General features: G+C 35.6%; 2 protein-coding genes across 2 annotated transcripts; both read right to left on the bottom strand.

Annotated features, from left to right (window-relative positions):
• Nucleotides 1–760: 760 nt before the first annotated feature.
• On the bottom strand, nucleotides 761–2582 carry LOC147508448 (uncharacterized). Its single transcript, XM_086597104.1, has 4 exons — nucleotides 2548–2582; nucleotides 1527–1575; nucleotides 1187–1443; nucleotides 761–1089 (listed from the first exon to the last, which is right to left on the bottom strand). Exons 1-4 carry the CDS (start codon nucleotides 2580–2582, stop codon nucleotides 885–887), a joined length of 546 nt encoding a protein of 181 aa, XP_086453230.1. The 3' UTR covers nucleotides 761–884.
• Nucleotides 2583–3082: 500 nt separating this feature from the next.
• LOC147508447 (dynamin-related protein 3A-like) lies at nucleotides 3083–12748 on the bottom strand. The gene is made up of 20 exons (XM_086597103.1): nucleotides 12265–12748; nucleotides 11909–12191; nucleotides 11799–11827; nucleotides 11592–11693; nucleotides 11062–11130; nucleotides 10915–10974; nucleotides 9867–9980; nucleotides 9075–9123; nucleotides 7545–7654; nucleotides 7088–7180; nucleotides 6881–6973; nucleotides 6602–6739; nucleotides 5349–5435; nucleotides 5152–5259; nucleotides 4903–4945; nucleotides 4418–4563; nucleotides 4180–4326; nucleotides 3987–4039; nucleotides 3657–3756; nucleotides 3083–3314 (listed from the first exon to the last, which is right to left on the bottom strand). Exons 1-20 carry the CDS (start codon nucleotides 12616–12618, stop codon nucleotides 3285–3287), a joined length of 2208 nt encoding a protein of 735 aa, XP_086453229.1. The 5' UTR covers nucleotides 12619–12748; the 3' UTR covers nucleotides 3083–3284.
• Between the last annotated feature and the right edge of the window lie 52 nt (nucleotides 12749–12800).

The following is a 12800-nucleotide window of genomic DNA, read 5'->3' as shown; positions in this document are numbered from 1 at the left end:
GCCCGATCTATAATGAAGAATGATATCCCTTGTGCTTCTAATTTCAGTTCCATCCCCAGGTATAACAACTGCAATTTCATTTGCTGAAGGAAGATTGTATCGTCGTCGGTCAGTAGATGTATTATAATGGAGATAAGCTGCCACGTCATTTTCCTCAGCTGTGCGAGCACTCAATATATCATATGTTTGACGAAATTTTTCAGCAAATCTATTACAATCTGACAGTGTACTCTGAATGATATCTAAAACATCACGCCTCAATTTGGATTTCGCGATGACGCACATCAAGGGCACTAAATTTTGGGTCATAAACATATAGTTGAGCATAAATCGGATCTTTCTCGTGTTCCGTAGTAATGATCCAATTTGATGGCGTAATTCACCATGAACGTGAATGGAATAGGACCGCCATCCGCTGAATATTCGGTCATCCGGTTGACAACCGAGACCGGTAAATACATTAGCCAAGTTATCTTCGACGAAGATGTTGTCTAAATGACTCGGCTTTGGCGCCACTACCATCATATAGATCTTGAATCGCGGGGAGGCAATGGACTAAGTAGAGAAAGACCGACTTTTCCTTGTTTGCAACACATCCCAAAAAGGTCTTTTGGTGATGTATTTGCTAGCCTTTCATCATCTTTCCGGTCAGAGCTTTACAAGAGGAGCATTCCACATCCATCTTTCCCAGATAATGGCGGACATTGTTGTGCTTATTAGCAGGTTCTGTCATATTGACACCAGCTATAAGAGGCTGAAAATAATCATCCACATCCATTTCGCTTTGGGTGTCACTAACATGTAGGAAAAAAAATCCTAATGAGTTAGGAATGGATTTTTTTTTTACTGAAAACAATGTTATAGAAAACACAATGAAATTCAACTTACATATATGAAGACATTAATACTGGAATATTATGAAGGTTTGCTTCTAAGTTCATTCTAGTTCGCTTGTTCATTCTACCACTTATGCGCTCTTTTTCTCTTCTATTGCGTTGGGCCAACTTGCGTCGAGAAGTATGAGAAGGTGTATAAACATTGGTCGGACTAACACTAAGATCATCCACTTCCATTTCGTTTTGGGTATCACTAACATGTAGAAAAAAAAATTCATAATGGGCTAGGAACGGAAATATTTTTGACTAAAAATAATGTTATAGAAAACACACAAAGAAATGAAACTTACATATGGGAAGACATGGACACTGGTATATTTTGAAGGCCTGCTTCTAAGTTCCTTATTGTTCGCTTGCTGCTTCTACCACTTATGAGCTCTTTTTCTCTTCTATTGCGTTGGGCCAACTTGCGCCGAGAAGGCTTAGAGGGTGTAAAAGCATTGGTCGGACTAACATTAAGAGTGGATTGTGGAGGAGTAACTACAACCTCATTTTGCACAGGAGGTGATTGGACTTGATGGCCTTCATTTCCTTGTTTTTCCAAAACCTGCATTTTATATTTGATAAAACATAACCATCAGAAGGCAGTAAACAACCACCGCATATAATGAACGTATATATGTTACATACCTTAGCAAGGGTAGCAAGCACATGGTCAATAATCCGTTGTTTATGCTCACTTTCGATTTATATAATCCAATTCTCTTCTTGCATGATGCAAGGTACATGAAAAGCGGCATAAAAATTAAATGAGAACGTTGTCAAATTAACAAAAGAGTTTTCTTTGTTACAAAATTTAAAAGTTTGAAATCATGTAAGAATCAAACATAACCAAACTATGAAAAGGAACTTCAAATAACGAGTAGATGTAGTAGGTTCATTGGTAGATTTAGGTGGTGCGTCGACAATGAAACATCAAATGCACTTTGCGGTGGTGCCTTATCCATGGCTGATAATCAAACATTGATAAGAAAAGTGCAAACAAATAAATGAAAGTGGTATACAACTATGATCAGAACAACTATTAAGGGAGGTTCGAGTCGTGTAAAACTTTGTATAATTAAAATATAAAGAGTTCCAATCCACTGGAACTTCTACCAAAGCTACATGCATGTACTATACTTTGTGCATAGCAAAATAATACAGTTGATTCGTGCACTCAAGTTCAACGCTCATATGTAGCTTCTGAAATACTTATACAATTCATCACATGCACCTCTCTTTCATTAGGGCCACACCCCCGCAGCATTACCAGTTCGAGCCCGGACTTCGGTTCCATTTGTTCTTACAAATACAAAACCGGGAGTCGATCTTAGCCTGGTTTGGCTATTACGAATATCTTTAGCTGAAAGGTGACAATTTAAACTTATGGTCCGATCTAACGATATTGGTATATTTGGGAAGAAAGTCCTGTCTAGTTTGAAGCAGGCATCAAGTACATCTCGTTTGTTTGAGGAAGCCGCGACGTAACCATAAACTAAGATTGAGTTCCATACTCCATTGTAGAGTGACTCAAATGATGGAAGGCAGTAATTCACGGTTTTCCTTAAACTATAACTTATGGTCTGATCTAACGTATATTTGGGAAGAAAGTCTGTCTAGTTTGAAGCAGGTATCAAGTACATCTCGTTTGTTTGAGGAAGCCGCGGACAGAACCATAAACGAAGATTGAGTTCCATACTCCATTGTAGAGTGACTCAAATGATGGAAGGCAGTAATTCACGGTTTTCCTTAAACTATTCAACATGTTCTATTCTATTCCCATACTTTAGACTGTACGTGGCCTGTAATTCTCTTCTACAAGCTTGTACAAGGATATCATATCAGAAATTGACTATCCTTTTCGTTGTAAATTAGTTATGATGGTACCCTAAGTATTTTTCTGTCCATGAGCAAAGATCTTGAAGACGAAAAGAAGAGGATTCCTCTTCGAAAACTCATAGTGGCTTGTGTGTGCGGGAGAAGATATCAGAGCCTTCGATAATATCATAATATATATATATCTATGTGGATTAATATCAAGTTCTAATTGGAATCAACTTAGATAAGATTTATATCAAGCAGGACTCTTAAAAGAAATTGATTCATCACCGTAGGATCGTCCCAAAATTACTTTCACCCCGACCGCTCGATATACCAGCATAAAAAACCAAGCTGCTTTATTATATAGATATTAGTCAAAATCATCAAAGTCAACGATCTATATTAAATATATAGGTTGATATATATTGATATATCAAATACAAAATGTGTCAATATATCCATCAAATATATCATAATATACCCAATTATACATTTTAATGATTTAATCATATAAGAACATTTCATCAGTCTTGATTTCCTTTGAGAAAGCGGAGACATTCCCGGTGATGGAGTTGACGTCTTAGGTTAGGCTTCTAATTCTACCTCTTCCAGTGCCTAGAACCACCGGAAAACAAGTTATTGTCAGAAGAGTTCTCGTCAGAATTCAATAGCGGATGACATTATAGCATCAGGGATCAAAAGTAATCACACAGGGCATATCAGGCACAAAATTAGAAACACAATATACATTGATTGATAGTCAACTCAGATTTAAACAAAAAACTTAATTTTACTATTTTAGTGAAGTTCTCGTTTTTGGACAGATCATCATCAGGAGCAAATTATTTGACAAGAAACACCTATAAACTACGTATCGTGTTGCACAAGCTTTGTTTGTTTTATAAACATCAAATTATATTTAAAGCGTCTTAAAATGGACCTTAAACTGCAACAGACCTGAACAGCTTGTTGCAGAACCTGGAACATGTTTTGAGTTTGTTTCCTTTGGGCTGCAACTTCCTCCTGTTCTTCTAGCATTTCTTCAAAGAGGTTCTCTCTGCATGCACATTTTAAAGCATGTCCAATATATATCACATGTGACCGCAACCCATATTTTTTTCTTACAGTTTTCTACAGAAAAGCAGTCCGTTTTCATGTCAAATGGTGACAATGTGGCAGCCTAGGCATAGTAAGTGGTGCTTACTCAAGCATCCTCACAAGGTAGGCATAATTATCATGGACCATCTGATATAGTAGAATTGAAATAATTATAAAATCTGTAGATACCTGTACAGATTCTGAATAAAGGTTCCAAGGAGGTCCCTCTTTGTGTGGTTCACCTAGATTACATAAAAGTTAAATAACACAATGAAAAATTCACCGTAAAATAGAGATTGTGCTTCTGGTGAGGTGGAAGAAATCCAATAGCAAATAAGTTAAATGGAAAGAAAATATAGAGAAAAGTGATTTAGTCACCAACCAGAAAGTACATTATTGTTTTTGGAACCAAGTCTTGAATATTTTTCCTCACAATATCATAATAAGACTTCAAAAGCAACTTGATCAATATGATTTCAACTGCTTCCTGCTCTGTCTGATTTTCTGATGGTCTTAAGATGGCCCGAGGCTTAAATAGTAAAGGAAAATTCAGTTCTGAATCATTTAAGCGCACAAATGAAAAAAAACAAACATAGGGTAACAGAAGGCCAAACGATTACCTCTCTCAATTGAATAACAAACGGTTGTTCAAAGACAGGAACAGATTCACTATATGATTTCCTTCCGGAGCTTTCTGAAGAAGGCATCCGAGGCTCGCCAACCCTAAATATTGATGAAAAGGGCCAGGATCTTCCAGCTGAATTGCCTGCAGAATGATTTATATTATCAACCAATATCGTGTACATTTCGATTTTCATTTTCCATCAGAAAAACCCATGTAAAGTGCTAAAGCGTTCTCTCACTGTTCACATTTACCAAGACCAGAAATTTACTTAGTTTAAATTATTTTTAAATGAGAGATAATACAGAGAAACAAGAGAATGCATGCTAGAGTGGACTCCATATATTACCACAAGCACAATTGTACAAGTGATTGACTTGCTTTCAAAGTTCAACATCAACTTGGGAAAGAAACTATTTTCTTTATACTAGAGTTCCAGCAATAAGAAGAACAACTGCAAAGAAAGCAGGTAACATGTGTTACCAGCTGATGCGGGTTTGTCACTACTTGATCGAGGTCGAAGTCCCTGCCACAGGTGAAAGAAAATAAAGCGTTCAATTTTCTTAAGAAATGTGTCCACATAAAACCATTTCAAACCAATAACAGAGAGTGCTTATAAGCTGATCTTGCCAACAATAGACTATAAAGGTCAAGAGCTATCAAAATTGGACGAACCAACCTGACTTGTCAAAAGAATACAAAACAAGAAAGATGATAAAATGGCAGACATGCCTGATCTGTCGAAAATCCATTTGTATCAGTCTTGGTTAGAGTTGGTTGAGAATTTTGGCAATTAGATATATTTAGCTTCACACCATCCGTAATTCTAACCGTAACCTCCTGAATTATACAGAAATCTGTGTCAGCATTGTAATGTTCAAAATTTTCTCAAAATTACGATAATCATTGGCTTCATCCATGTGAGATACCTTTGAAGATCTCAGTTGCTGAATTGCCACCTCCAGAGCTTTACTTCCACCAATAAAATTTGGATGCGAAGTATTTATATAATCCATCTGAAATAACAGTATGATTATTTGGTAAGCCAAAGAAGCCAAAAATGCTTGTAGAATAGTTCTGACATCATTAAAATATCAGTTTCCAATAAGAAGCTATATTAATTACAGATGCCCTGTCAACATTCAAGACCAACAATTACACGTCACTTAAATGACCCTGGTCCGACGAGCTTGTACCGTATTTTTCTCATAAAAGACACATAGATGGTTCTCATAACTGGAGTGTTACACACTTACTCTGGTTATTTAACATTTGAGGTCACTATTTAATCGAGTCACTCGTTCATCCATGTACCTACAGTTTTCACCACATTGTACAGAGTTTCAGTCGATAATCGTATTATTCAATACGAAAACAACATTGTCATTTATCTTTATCAAGGTAGAAAATTAATGCCTGCCATCATTATGAGAATTGATTGTTTTGCTGTAATTTGACTGGTTTCTAGTTACTTTTCAAGTTTTCATAAATAAATTTTGTTTAAATAATTGGCAAACTTACAATGAGAAGGTAAAATTTAAAATATGACAACTTCTAGAAAACACTAGGAAAGTCAGTATGACAAATTCACAGCTATCAGTGGGTAAGTAGCGAAGTCTTCCTTTTCATTTTCTGCTTTCTTTCTTTCTATTGATTTTGTTTTGTTTTGTTTTTGTTCTTGTTCTATTTTGTTTTGGCTATTTATTTACTGTTGTCTCTTCTGGAGGAGTAAGAGAGTTTTTAACTAATCATGTAAACATATAATCTTGAAACGTATACAACCAAACCTATGAGAATAATGTATAAAAATGTTTGAAAAATATTATCATCTGAACTCGGTGACTTGATAAATTTGCAACGAATACATCCTGAAATTAATTTTCTGACAAATTGATCTTCTAACTTCTAACTTGAAGTCGGGCTTTCCTGTTGATGTCAGAAAGATTAGTTCATGAATGTCGTGCATGAAATCATAAAGCTACATTTGGCTTCATGTGAAATATGGTGGTTATAAACTGAATATTGGGACATCACTAGGAACATTAAGGACGTTTAGAATGTAGTTGCAGTTTATATGTCAAGGTACATAGTTGCCTAATATTGAGATGTTCAAAAATTCCTAACAAACCAAATCTAAAAGAAAAAGAAAGAAAACTAAGACAGAATATGTATATAACAATACCTCTATCTCAATGAAGTTTCGTATCATTCTCTCAGCAGGTTTCACACTGTCACGCAAATATTTTGCAAGGACTTCATCCAAACGCCTTTTGAGTACTGGAAACCGTTGCATCTCAATTGTCTCGCAAGCACGACTGATCTGCACGAAAGGGTAACCTGATTTGTCAACAACTAGATCCTAACAACAAGGGTAAAGAGGAAAGCACATCCACCCTGAAACAACAGCCTCAACAGCCATGTGGGAGCAATTATAAGTGCACACATCTCCCACTTTCTTCACCTTAATCAGTTCAGCATGTATAAAACGTAGACACTGAAGACTTGGGTCCAACAACCGAGCAATTTGTTTTCTAACCAGTCCTTCAAACGGGACCTGAAAATAAACAACAGAACTGTTAGATTAGAATAGGAAAAACGGTACACGGCACTGTATTTCCTAGTGAAGCGTTTGAACAGAGTAGTTAATAAATCATATTATATGGATCACCTCTGGGACAAATAACGCAGTTCTTGGGCCTTTGGCATTTTGGATAGCTGTACGGATGTCTTCATCACTCAGACCATCACAAGGATTGACTTCCTGTAAAAACCCACTGGTGTAAATAATAGTGGTAAGATACCGATAGGGTTTTTTTCTTGTAAATGTGCCAGAATATAAACTTATTTATTACGAACACTAATAATAGATATACTTTATTCATTTCATCTTAAGACGATAGTCTCTAATAATTTACAGCTTATGAGACCTAGAGAAGATAAATACACCCCGACAATAACCTAGAATACTTGAGAAAGAAACTATTAAGGTCAATAGTTAATATGGTTCAATTGGGTTGATATGAGAAAACGAAAAATGCTAGTATTGTTTTTGTGCTCCTACCACCAAAATAGTAAAACTACAGTGGATCAAGGAAATAAAGTCATCAACAAGGTTTATTAAACACCTCCAAGCTCTGAACAAAAGTTGATTGGAATACATAGTGGATCCTGGCTCCTCCTATTAATTCTGTAGTTGACATTTCGTGGCTCTTTCCATCAACCAAAGATGAGAAGGCTGTCAATAAACAGATGATAAGAAAAGTACAAATTTATGGAAAATGTATACACGTAAAACCCATATATATAGGCAGGAACTGAAGTAAAATAATCTTAAAATGGAGGAAAAATAACCACAAAAAGAAAATGAAGCGGCAACGTTATTGGAGATTGCTAGATTTGTTGTCAAGGAGTAAAACTTGGAAGTTGCAAGTGGAGCCATCAATTTACAGTTTATCCGAACAGAATCGTGAATCACCCACAGGCAGACAAAACACATAAATCTCTATTAGTAGAATCCACTCATCTATCGCAAGTCTAAATTGACACGTCAATATCCACTTCCAAGGAGATGCATTCAACATAATGTTGTGACCTTGCAGATAGCTCTTACACATTATGACTTAAAGATGAAAATATATATCCTTTTCATATCAGTAGGTCAATACTTATACTGATGAATATACATAAGGAATTCGTAATATCTAATCAACAGATGTTAGGAAGGGCCTTGGGTAAAAGTACATAGTATTGACATACAAATGTAGATTGTTGACATATATGAGTGTCCCCGAGCCTACTCTAATATATTAATAGAATTGACCATTCACATAAGTTCGACCTTATGGAGAAATTAGCAATTTAACATAGTATCAGAGTCTCTAGTTTCTGAGAGGTCTCGGGTTCAACTCATGTTAGGTGAAGATGTCCAGTCCTTCTACCTATGTATTTCCAGCATGTCCCTCAGTGAGGGGGAGTGTTGACATATATGAGTGTCCTCAAGCATATTCTAATATATTAATAGAATTGACTATTCACACAAGTTCAAACTTATGGAGAAATTGACAATTTAACAGAAATCATTTCACTTTTCAGTAACACAAATGGACACCTAACAAAAACATTTGATCACAAGCTTCTTGCTTACAATAAGTTTCTTTGTTGCAGCTTTTTAGTAATATCCATTAAGACATCCTCATCCACATTTCTAATATTTATGTACCACACGGCAGACTGGTATTCGTAACTCGTAAGTAACAAATGCAAATGTTGTTTGGCGCCATATGATGACCAATGACCGTGCTTGAAAAATTGTTCTGTAATTTCTTGAGTGAGGATTTTTCAATAATTCACTGAACTTCACAAAAAGTAACCGTTCACTTATCAGTGTGTACAATTATAATGAGATAGATGTCTAGTACCATGATAGAAACACCAAAACTTTCAAAAAGAGTATGGACCTTCATAGCAAATTCAACATATATAGAAGATAAGATATCTTTTATAATTACATGCACAGAATCGAAGTAAATGATCAATGTTGGGAGGAGTCTTGACCTCTTTCCCCTTTCTCAAAACCAACCTTTTCAAAGAAAAGATTTACGCTACAATAGATAGCAAAATCGGAAAGAAAAGTGAGTATATGTAAAAGATCTCACCTTCACAGAATTTTTTTAGGATGTCTAATAAAACGACGCCTTTTCCCGCCTGTTTAAGAAGTATGAAAATACGAATAGACTAGCTCAGACAACCAAAAATATAATTAAAAAATCAATAACCAAAAGTATAGAATGTATAGATCCAATACCAAAAATTAAGGTCTTCTCTCATGGCTGTGAAACATGGCGAAATAGTTTATCGTGAGAAAAAAATAGTCCTGTTAATTCATAAAGCACAACTTCGAACTCCTGACACACTAATCCACTATGTAACCCCCACCCCCTTCCGTTCTTTTTTTAGTAACTAGTAGTAGCCAGAGCCTAGAAGTTAGAAAAAAGTTCATGATGCAAGAGCATGGAACAATATTAGATAGTTCTAATTATATTATTAGTAGTCTTATTAAGTTAGTAAAGTTTCTTATTTGTATTAGATCTGGGTTAATTAGTAAGGTTTCTATTTTGGTTTCCATATAGAATTAGGAACAATGATTATTATATAAAGGCATCCAGGCCTCAATTGTTAGATGGTTACATGGGTGTTAGTGGTCCGGGTGCATATCGAAATGCTTGATAAGACCAATATATTCCCAGCAAGTGTACATTTGATAATTGAATTCAAGGCATGCTTCAAAGAGTTCATGCTGACGGTGCAAAGAGAGTAAGATTTGTAGTGTATAATAAGCATGACCATTCCGCCCACATTTCTAAATAATACCTTAACCACAAACAGGAATTTCAAATACATATTTTCCATTGGGAGAAAATAACCTATCTAAATGCATATTTACTCACATTGGACTCTGCATCCTCTCCATAAATCCTCAGATCCTTTTGAACAGCAGTCATTTGAGAATTCAGCTCAGTCTTCAAACCTGGAAGAACTGTTCGAATATGCTGCTCCAGAATCTGAATAGAAATTGATAAAAATAAAATATAAGGAATGATAGAGGATATGAATACAGTCATTTGAAAGTTGTATTAAAGTATGCTTTCCCATTTTAAAACTTTTCCAAAACATGCATATCCTATTTTGTAAATGATTTCTTTTCGGTATAATATGAATTGCATATACTGCATAGCGTATTAATACAATAATAAATATGAAAGAAATAAGAAATCGATGAAAAGAAGTAGACTTCTTTTTGGGCATACATCTCCATCTTCAACATGACAAATTAGACATTCCAACTTTGAAACTTCACATGAAAGAAACTTCAACAAGAGAGATCCAAATTAATTTTTTACTTTCTTCCTGGTCTTCAAATTCCATCACTGGCTGAGTATGGCATTGGCTAAAAGTCTTCATTATGATACCATTGATATTTTAAATTAGTATAACATTACGGGTACAATTGAGTAATTGACTAGTAGACCTTCGTCTTATATCACCTCCAAAGTACAATTATGGCATTATGGCATCTGCTCGTAGTGTTCCTATACTAGAAAGCTGAGGAATAGGTTAAATGATGAGCATGTAATCAAATTGCAAGCAAATCTAACCTTGACAAGTGAAACTTGCCCAATTAAATACAATTTGTATGGGTTCTGGAAGGTCATATGAATCAAACCACAGGGTGTAGACAAAACGACAATAGAAAGCAAATGCACTACTCGACAAAATAGAATGTTTTTTTCGTCCTTTATTTTGTTAGGATTAAATTTAAAATGAATGAACACGTGATCTAGTGTGGATCAGTATGAATTGACAACAATTATGTAGGATAAGCTGCTGAAGGGTAGAATGGCTACAGAATCATAAATTCTGGATAGCTTCAGGCCCAAAAATAACCAAAACTAGATCAATTACCACAGGGAAAACAGAGATAAAAAGTACTCTTACCAGATTCAACTTCTTTGCCAGTTGAGAAGTGCCGCAACGATCAGAAAGTCCATGATATACCTACAATGGACAAATTTGTGGTTCAAGTACTTAATTCAATACAACAAGAATTAACACTAGAAAAACCATGTCAATAGTGAGAGCTACAGGATGATTGCGGAAGAAGTTCTCTTCACTTGCAAAAGCTTGTGCAATGCTCCGATTCTGATTAATGTCCTACAAAAAAAAAGAGAAAAAAATGAATTGGAAGAACCTAGGATGCCTCAAGATCAATATCTAGGGGTTTTAACAGGTTGAGAAAATTCCACAAGGGTCCTAAAGAATCAACAGCCTCAAGGACGCTCGCCAAAAGAAAAAGTGAAGACCCAAAAGCCATGGAGAACAATACAGGAAGAAATACTCGAAAGAGTGTTAAAAACATTTGTCCTTCTTTGGAAGGGTAAGTGACTTTGGTTGCAGTGTTGCAGACTTAGCATATAATAGCGTAATTAAACATTCTAAAATTTGTGAGCACTTAATGACCAAATTATAGCTAAAAGTATTGCAACTTGCAAGTACAAGTCCAATACGAATCAACAATGTAGCAAACCTCATATTCATAACTTCACATATAGAAATGGCACTAACTAAACTTTACAAGTGAATTTAACGGATTATTTATGTTTTCACGTTCTCACCGCCTGACTCCGATTTACAACGCCAATGTAACCAAGGTGAAGTGGAACGACTTTCCCAAGCAAAAAATTACAGGCATTAGTGCCTCTGTCCATAATATCCAGCTGAAAATATAACAAAATGCTTATTAATTGTTCTAGACGCACGAACTTAGGAAAACATAAAAATGTAAAATCAGTATGTGGTTCTAGAGTAAATGAAACCAATACCTTCGTAATTACACCAATTGTGCGAGAACCTGTTAAAGATTTTCAGCTTTAATAAGTAGAAGCTGTATCTGATAACTGAAATTATTATACAAATAACAATAAGATTATACCATCTGGGTCAGCAATTTTTGCCATCTCAAGGGCATCAGAGGTTGCCAAATCAGTATTTGCAGGGGTAACAGCCAAAATTATAGAAGTTTCATGCATGATATAGGACATTATCATTCCCCTAATCTTTGCTTCTATATCTCTGGGCTGATCACCAACCGGAACTTTAGTTATCCCAGGTAAATCAACAAGAGTTATATTAAGAACATGCGGGGATGAAATCTTCAACCGAATCGGTTTATCTGAGACACCTTTATTCGATCCCGCCTCCCTATCAGTCTCAGCCTGCCCCATTCAGAACAATCTATCAGTAAACTCACACTGAAAAATAATAACAACAAACATGTCATATATATACCTGAATTTCTCTCCGAATAGCTGAGAAATCATAGAAACGTTTTTTAGACAAATGCAAAAACTCTCCCCACTCACTACTAGTACTATCACTATCACTATCACCATTTTTCAGAGAACGGTTTTCTAATTGTAAAATGAGTGGACGTCTAGTACAAATATCAGAACCACGTGGAAGGAAGTCACGTCCAACTAAAGCTTCTAGAACACTTGACTTACCACTACTCTGACTACCTATCACAGCTACTTGTGGTAATTTTATTTTTGATAAATCACCAAATGGTGCGAATATGTCTTGTAGTTTGTTCACTATTGGAATTACTGATGATCCTATTGATGTCTTGTGTTCTTCTCCCATTGCTGGAGCCTGGAGGTAGCGTTGGCCTCAAATGTTTATGTGAGAATGATCTGCTTGATTGAAACGCAACCGCAAAACAAGGGAAAGTGAGTCCAGTGTATATATATAGGAAGAGTGGGTCCCGCGTATTTTTCAAATATGATACAAGTTTATATACGTGAAAATTGTATGAGCCTGCTGGG

The sequence above is a fragment of the Coptis chinensis genome, chromosome 3 (assembly GCF_015680905.1).
Source record: "Coptis chinensis isolate HL-2020 chromosome 3, ASM1568090v1, whole genome shotgun sequence".
Taxonomy (NCBI): Eukaryota; Viridiplantae; Streptophyta; class Magnoliopsida; order Ranunculales; family Ranunculaceae; genus Coptis; species Coptis chinensis.
The sequence above is the reverse complement of the archived record's forward strand: the minus strand, read 5'-3'. Positions and strand labels throughout refer to the sequence as shown.

Coding starts and splice junctions, on each gene's coding strand:
- LOC147508448 (XM_086597104.1), bottom strand. CDS start 2,582: ATGGAGTATGGAACTCAATCTTCGTTTATGGTTCT. Junction 1,576..2,547: donor CAATCTTCGTTTATGGTTCT/GTCCGCGGCTTC, acceptor ATAAATCGAAAG/TGAGCATAAACAACGGATTA. Junction 1,090..1,186: donor GTGTCCATGTCTTCCCATAT/GTAAGTTTCATT, acceptor TCTACATGTTAG/TGATACCCAAAACGAAATGG.
- LOC147508447 (XM_086597103.1), bottom strand. CDS start 12,618: ATGGGAGAAGAACACAAGACATCAATAGGATCATCAGTAATTCCAATA. Junction 5,436..6,601: donor GAAACTTCATTGAGATAGAG/GTATTGTTATAT, acceptor CTGTTATTTCAG/ATGGATTATATAAATACTTC. Junction 4,327..4,417: donor TTGTTATTCAATTGAGAGAG/GTAATCGTTTGG, acceptor TTACTATTTAAG/CCTCGGGCCATCTTAAGACC.